At 41.2% G+C, this 7,886-nt stretch overlaps 1 protein-coding gene across 1 annotated transcript in view; it reads right to left on the bottom strand.

Annotated features, from left to right (window-relative positions):
* Positions 1-4,610, bottom strand: part of LOC121574606 (potassium voltage-gated channel subfamily B member 1-like) — an 82,758-nt gene extending 78,148 nt beyond the window's left edge. The window contains exon 1 of the mRNA XM_041887157.2: positions 4,056-4,610. Within this exon, the coding sequence (XP_041743091.2) occupies positions 4,056-4,610 (555 nt within the window). The remainder of the gene's footprint in view (positions 1-4,055) is intronic.
* Between the last annotated feature and the right edge of the window lie 3,276 nt (positions 4,611-7,886).

Below are 7,886 nucleotides of genomic sequence, written 5' to 3' on the forward strand. Positions count from 1 at the left end.
TCCATTCAGAAGTTTCTGAGCCCCTTGGAGTGGGGGAAAAAATTATTTAGTCAGCCACCAATTGTGCAAGTTCTCCCACTTAAAAAGATGAGAGAGGCCTGTAATTTTCATCATAGGTACACGTCAACTATGACAGACAAAATGAGAAAAAAAAACAGAAAATCACATTGTAGGATTTTTTATGAATTTATTTGCAAATTATGGTGGAAAATAAGTATTTGGTCAATAACAAAAGTTTCTCAATACTTTGTTATATACCCTTTGTTGGCAATGACACAGGTCAAACGTTTTCTGTAAGTCTTCACAAGATTTTCACACACTGTTGCTGGTATTTTGGCCCATTCCTCCATGCAGATCTCCTCTAGAGCAATGATGTTTTGGGGCTGTCACTGGGCAACACAGACTTTCAACTCCCTCCAAAGATTTTCTATGGGGTTGAGATCTGGAGACTGGCTAGGCCACTCCAGGACCTTGAAATGCTTCTTACGAAGCCACTCCTTCGTTGCCCGGGCGGTGTGTTTGGGATCATTGTCATGCTGAAAGACCCAGCCATGTTTCATCTTCAATGCCCTTGCTGATGGAAGGAGGTTTTCACTCAAAATCTCACGATACATGGCCCCATTCATTCTTTCCTTTACACGGATCAGTCGTCCTGGTCCCTTTGCAGAAAAACAGCCCCAAAGCATGATGTTTCCACCCCCATGCTTCACAGTAGGTATGGTGTTCTTTGGATGCAACTCAGCATTCTTTGTCCTCCAAACACGACGAGTTGAGTTTTTACCAAAAAGTTATATTTTGGTTTCATCTGACCATATGACATTCTCCCAATCCTCTTCTGGATCATCCAAATGGACTCTAGCAAACTTCAGACGGGCCTGGACATGTACTGGCTTAAGCAGGGGGACACGTCTGGCACTGCAGGATTTGAGTCCCTGGCGGCATAGTGTGTTACTGATGGTAGGCTTTGTTACTTTGGTCCCAAGTCTCTGCAGGTCATTCACTAGGTCCCCCCGTGTTGTTCTGGGATTTTTGCTCACCGTTCTTGTGATCATTTTGACCCCACGGGGTGAGATCTTGCGTGGAGCCCCAGATCGAGGGAGATTATCAGTGGTCTTGTATGTCTTCCATTTCCTAATAATTGCTCCCACAGTTGATTTCTTCAAACCAAGCTGCTTACCTATTGCAGATTCAGTCTTCCCAGCCTGGTGCAGGTCTACAATTTTGTTTCTGGTGTCCTTTGACAGCTCTTTGGTCTTTCGCCATAGTGGAGTTTGGAGTGTGACTGTTTGAGGTTGTGGACAGGTGTCTTTTATACTGATAACAAGTTCAAACAGGTGCCATTAATACAGGTAACGAGTGGAGGACAGAGGAGCCTCTTAAAGAAGAACTTACAGGTCTGTGAGAGCCAGAAATCTTGCTTGTTTGTAGGTGACCAAATACTTATTTTCCACCATAATTTGCAAATAAATTCATAAAAAATCCTACAATGTGATTTTCTGGATTTTGTTTTCTCAATTTGTCTGTCATAGTTGACGTGTACCTATGATGAAAATTACAGGCCTCTCTCATCTTTTTAAGTGGGAGAACTTGCACAATTGGTGGCTGACTAAAAACTTTTTTTCCCCCACTGTATCTATGTCCTCAGACAGCACTAATCCTGCTGTGCAGCATGAGCCAAATGCACTGAGATTAATCTGTTGGGAGGAAAGGAATCATGTTGACTAGAACAGAAGAACATACTAACTCTGTACTATTATATTCATACGTATAAATATCATACCACCCCAGAATGCTAACACCCCCTGTTATTGATAAATGTGATAGGTTAGCATGTATTGGGGGTATGATCTTTGGTGCCACTGCAACTTTCTCACGATTCATTATTCACGATTCATTCGTAATCATGGTAGCATCCACATTAATGTTCAGAAACATGCGACAAAATGACACAATAGATTATTTACCATTAATTTATATTGGGCACAGAATAATCTGAAACACAACCAAAACAAACTGCAAATGCATCCAACAAGTTTGTAGAGTCACAAGCTTGATGTAGTCATTGTGTGCTAGGAATATGGGACCAAATACTAAAGGTTTGACTACTTTAATACACATATAACTGAATTTGTCCAAATACTTTTGGTTACCTAAAATGGGGGGACAGTGTATCATTGTGTATCATTGCGTGTATCATAGTCATTTCAAATACTAAGTGATGGAGTACAGAGCCAAAACAACAAAACATCTATCAATGTCCAAATACTGTTGGACCTCACTGTAATATACAATAGTAGGCAGAGCAGGTGAAGAATACAGTAGAAATCGGAGTGGGCATGATCCATGAACTCTAAAACGTCTTCATAAAAACGTAATGCTGTCTTGGTTACAAGTAAGCAGAAAAACAAAAAGAAAACAACACAACACTCACATTTGCTAAACCAGCTATATAATGATACCTGTGTAATATTGACCCCCCACTCTCCCAATTATTACTCAATCTATTTACAGTTGTAGTGTTCAGAAAATGTTATTGGGCTGTTATTAATCATGTGAATTAATTATTGACATAGTCAAACAGTAGTGGAAACATTTCATTAAAATGCTGTTAACATGACTGAACATGACATTGATCCAGCCCAGTGAAATGGCCCTATTGCAGCAGCGTGAGCAATGAGCTCATAAATTAGAGAAATTATGAGAGAAAATGCAGGGCTGGAAATGAGGCAGAGAGAGAGAGAGAGAGAGAGAGAGAGAGAGAGAGAGAGAGAGAGAGAGAGAGAGAGAGAGAGAGAGAGAGAGAGAGAGAGAGAGAGAGAGAGAGAGAGAGAGAGAGAGAGAGAGAGAGAGAGAGAGAGAGAGAGAGAGAGAGAGAGAGAGAGAGAGAGAGAGGGAGGAGTGGGTGGAACCAAACACTGAAAATGTCATCTACATACACTCATTATGAAATCCAAAGACAAGAGAGTGGGACCAGAATCAGTTTAAATACTTGATAAACTGACTATAATTAGTTGAAGAGTTACATTTACGTAGTGGTTTTGATTAATGCATCTATTTTCTCCAGTCCCCTGGGATGCATACCTCCAGTAAGAGATGTTGCTCTCTCCTTCCTCTCTCGATTTACCAATACAAATATGAACGACCGCTGTGTTCAAGAGACCTTTATAGGAATCACACTGGGTTTAAAATCAAAGAGACTGTTGGAGTCTGAAACTAACAGAGAGGGACAAGATAATTAGAAATGCACGCGTTCAATCACACACTGATCACGAACTGGTCCTTGTACCCGTGCCTTCCCACTTCCCAGTACTGCCCACTTGTCTCCAGACAAAACTCAGTATTCTAAGTATTCAATATGAGGGCAAAATCAGCTACATGCATAATATCAGATCAGTCTGTCATGATGGAGCTAATGCTCTGTTGACACCTTTACCTCCCTATTGGTATGAACAGACGACCTCTCAGAGATAGGCTACATTCATTCATTGGTACAGGAGATGTGGAATAGTGCTTTTCCAGGAGCTCTCCAGAGCCATTGAACATGACAGATTAAAAGCACTGGCTCCGAGATGAAGGGAGCCAGCCAGGCATCAGAGGCCACACAATGTTTTATGTCAACTTTAGTGAAGTCAACCTACAATGACATGCTTCATCACAAACACACTCATAGTGTGAGTCATAGCACTTACAAGTCTAGAAACTTAAAGTTATGCTTGTCCTTAGTTATGACTTTCCTCTTTAGAACAACTCTCACCCTCAAGGAGAGGTCATGTAATTGTTTAAATATGAACAATTTAAGCAAATTATATGTCATAATCAAAATGTGGCACCTTTTTATTATTTGTTGAATGTAATGCAAATGACTAAATTGAACTCTTCAATGTGGCGGTAAGCCACCAATAATATTTATCTAGGAGGACCTATGTGAAGTTACATTCGCTTATTAACTGCCGATCCACTTAAAGCAAGATGACATGCAATCCCATGGCAGAGCAGTAAGCCCTTGCAGGGAAAAGTTCAGACAAACTTGAAGAGGTATACCGGACTTTGCTTACCTTAGCAGCTAACGATGAACTCGGCTTCTCCAGGAGATCCCACAGTTTCTTTTGTTTCTCGGAACAACATGTGGTATCAAAATCCTCGCCTTCCCTACCCCTCATAGTTTCGGCTTCTCTTTTGAGCTCCTCGTTCATCTGTTCCTTCTTCTGGTGGTACCTGGCCTGACAGCAGGACTCTAGGTAGATCTCATCTATACCCCAGAAGTCCAGCTCCTGACTAAACGACAGGGCACACATCTCCTCCATCATGTGCAGTTTTCCCGTGCGGTAGAAATTCAGAATGGACGTGAAAGCCCCGGGGTGTCTGTCGAAAAAGTACTCATTATCATCCAAACTGTAGTCGTCGCATATCTCCATGAGAGACTCGTGGGTGTTACAGTCTCGTAGTTTGCCCAGCCTTGTTCGGGGCAACCTATCCAGCGTTCTCCATAGAACTTCGTGGAGGAGACCCCCAACATTGAGTCTCACCCGGCGGGAATGCGCCTTGCTCCGGATTATATCCACCGGCTCCGGTGGAAGCGAGGTGGTCGACCGAGAGCCCCCTTTATTCATCCTCACTCAAGACGTTCAGCCACTTGAGAATGAATAATGTCCGAAACTATATGGCCAGACAGGTCCAGAAGACACGGTCCTACATTAGGGTCTGTTCTCCCCTATTCCTGTGGCCACAAAAGGGGAAAAGAGAAACATCAGGGGTAACTATATAAAATTACAATCGAGCCCGATGACCTACGGGCCTGATAGAGAACGCAATGTCAGGTGGTTTATCCACTCATCAGAGAACCAAACAGATAATTTAATCCGTACAGCCGCTTTCCTCGCTGATGAGTGAGCAGGGTGGGGGAAGCGCAATGATAAACTCGACTCCACTCGCGAGCGCTGTCCAGTGCTGAAAACGCCTATATGTCAGTACAGAAAACCATCACATTTCCCCGCTGTGCGCTGTCCCTATACTTCGGTGCTGAAATCCTTTAACTTTAGCACCACATAGAACAGCGGTGTTTCACGAGAGCGAAGCAACCGCGACCTGACAGTTGGTCTTCTTGAAATGATCTCCCTATAGAGATTTTCGCCTAACAACGATAAACAGGAGAGTCCAGAATCGGTGAAATAGTCTGCCCATAAGTGCATGTAGTTGTAAAAAAAAGCCCAATGGTTCATAAAAGGGTGACGAGAAATTACGCAGTTGCTTTCTTTGTGGGCCACTCTTTGGGACATGGAACACTGTGCACAAGAGAGTGTAAACATATATATACAGTACCAGTCAAAAATGTGGCCACACCTACTCATTCCAGGGTTTTTCTTTATTTTTACTATTTTCTACATTGTAGAATATTATTGAAGACATCAAAACTATGAAATAACACAAACAAGTGTTAAACAAATCAAAATATATGTTATATTTGAGATTCTTCAAAGTAGCCACCCTTTTCCTTGATGACAACTTTGCATACTCTTGGCATTCTCTCAACCAGCTTCATGAGGTAGTCACCTGGAATGCATTTGAATTAACAGGTGTGCCTTGTTAAAAGTTAATTTGTGGAATTTATTTCCTTCTTAATGAGTTTGAGCCAATCAGTTGTGTTGTGACAAGGTAGGGGTGGTATAACGAAGATAGCGCTATTTGGTAAAAGACCATATTATGGCAAGAATAGCTCAAATAAGCAAAGAGAAACGACAGTCCATTACTTTAAGACAAGTGCAGTCGCAAAAAACATCAAGCACTATGATGAAACTGGCTCTCATGAGGACTGCCACAGGAAATGAAGACCCAGAGTTACCTCTGCTGCAGAGGATAAGTTCATTGGCGTTAACTGCACCTCAGATTGCAGCCCAAATAAATGCTTCACAGATTTCAAGTAACAGGCACATCTCAACATCAACTCTTCAGAGGAGACTGTGTGAATCAGGCCTTCATGGTCGAATTGCTGCAAAGAACCCACTACTAAAGGACACCAATAAGAAGAAGAGACTTGCTTGGGCCAAGAAACACGAGCAATGGACATTAGACCGGTGGAAATCTGTCCTTTGGTCTAATGAGTCCAAATTTGAGATTTTTGGTTCCAACCGCCATGTGAGACGCAGAGTAAGTGAACGGATGATCTCCGCATGTGTGGTTCCCATCGTGAAGCATGGAGGAGGAGGTGTGATGGTGTGGGGGTGCATTGCTGGTGACACTGTCTGTGATTTATTTAGGATGCAAGGCACACTTAACCAGCATGGCCACCACAGCATTCTGCAGCGATACGCCATCCCATCTGGTTTGGGCTTAGGGGGACTATCATTTGTTTTTCAACAGGACAATGACCCAAAACACACCTCCAGGCTGTGTAAGGGCTATTTGACCAAGGAGAGTGATGGAGTGCTGCATCAGATGACCTGGCCACAATCACCCGACCTCAACCCAATTGAGATGGTTTGGGATGCGTTGGACCGCAGAGTGAAGGAAAAGCAGCCAACAAGTGCTCAGCATATGTGGGAACTCCTTCAAGACTGTTGGAAAAGCATTCCTCATGAAGCTGGTTGAGAGAATGCCAAGAGTGTGCAAAGCTGTCATCAAGGCAAATGGTGGCTACTTTGAAGAATCTCAAATATTAAATATATTTTGATGTGTTTAACACTTTTTTGGTTACTACATGATTCCATATGTGTTATTTCATAGTTTTGATGTCTTCACTATTATTCTAAATACAATGTAGAAAATAGTAAAAATTAAGAAAAACCCTTGAATGAGTAGGTGTTCTAAAACTTTTGACTGGTAGTGTATATATATTTTTCTTTACAAGATTTACAATCTTGGCAAAGTAGTTGCTTTGGTGGTGTCCCCTGCAGTGGGCATGATCAACGGCCAACATGTACATGATGACTACAGGCCTACTCTGGAAACTGCAAATAATGATATTGAACACCAAGTGCTCTATTTAAGCAAACAAGAAGGCTATCATAAACAAATAAGACATTATTTAGGCAACATTTTTTTTAAATCACTCCATTTAAATCAGAACAAAGTTTTTATATTTATCCAAAAGTTGTGCAATAAGCAACTTTTATGTACAGTAGACTACTAGGATATAATTTGCACAAAACAGACTAAATATTAGTGTCATTATTAACCAGTGTTTTGTGGGAAAAGATCTAAGTAAAAGGTATTTTACAAGATTTACAGTCTTGGCAAGGTAGTTGCTTTGGTGTCCCCTGCTTTGGGCATGATCAATGGCCAACATGTACATGATGACACAAAAACTGAGAAAACAAATCAAGCAGCAATCACAGGGTTTAACAGCACTATTGTGTGCAAGAGAGAGCAGGTGTCTATGTTACACCATTCCTATGATATGCCTTCTATTGTATTGTATTGTATACCCTATTAGGCTATTATAACAAAGTTATACAATCTGTACATAAGGGTCATTTGAGGGTCTCCAAAGTTTGTAATTTGAGGGACCCTCATTGCACTGGGTACAACCAATGATGTGTATAAACCCTGGATGACTGACAGGGGGGCGCTGTATTGAAGCCACCGCGCAGCCATCTTGGTACTCCTCCGCAATTGTAAAAAATATTTTGGAAGCAATAGAAATGCATTTATTAATGTCTACATTCGTTTTTGACACCTTTATTCTATTACAGACGCCTTAATGCATACTTTCAAATTCTATTACGTGAACTAAACATTATTTAAAAAAAGAAAATAATATGTAAAAACAGTTTCCTTCAAGTATTTTGTTTAGAGAGTACTAATGTTATTGTCCCCACTACAACAAAAAAATACTTAAATACATGTCATTTTGTCCTTTTAATTGAAATACTGTAGAATTCCATTCATTC

This window comes from Coregonus clupeaformis, chromosome 10 (genome assembly GCF_020615455.1).
Source record: "Coregonus clupeaformis isolate EN_2021a chromosome 10, ASM2061545v1, whole genome shotgun sequence".
NCBI lineage: Eukaryota > Metazoa > Chordata > Actinopteri > Salmoniformes > Salmonidae > Coregonus > Coregonus clupeaformis.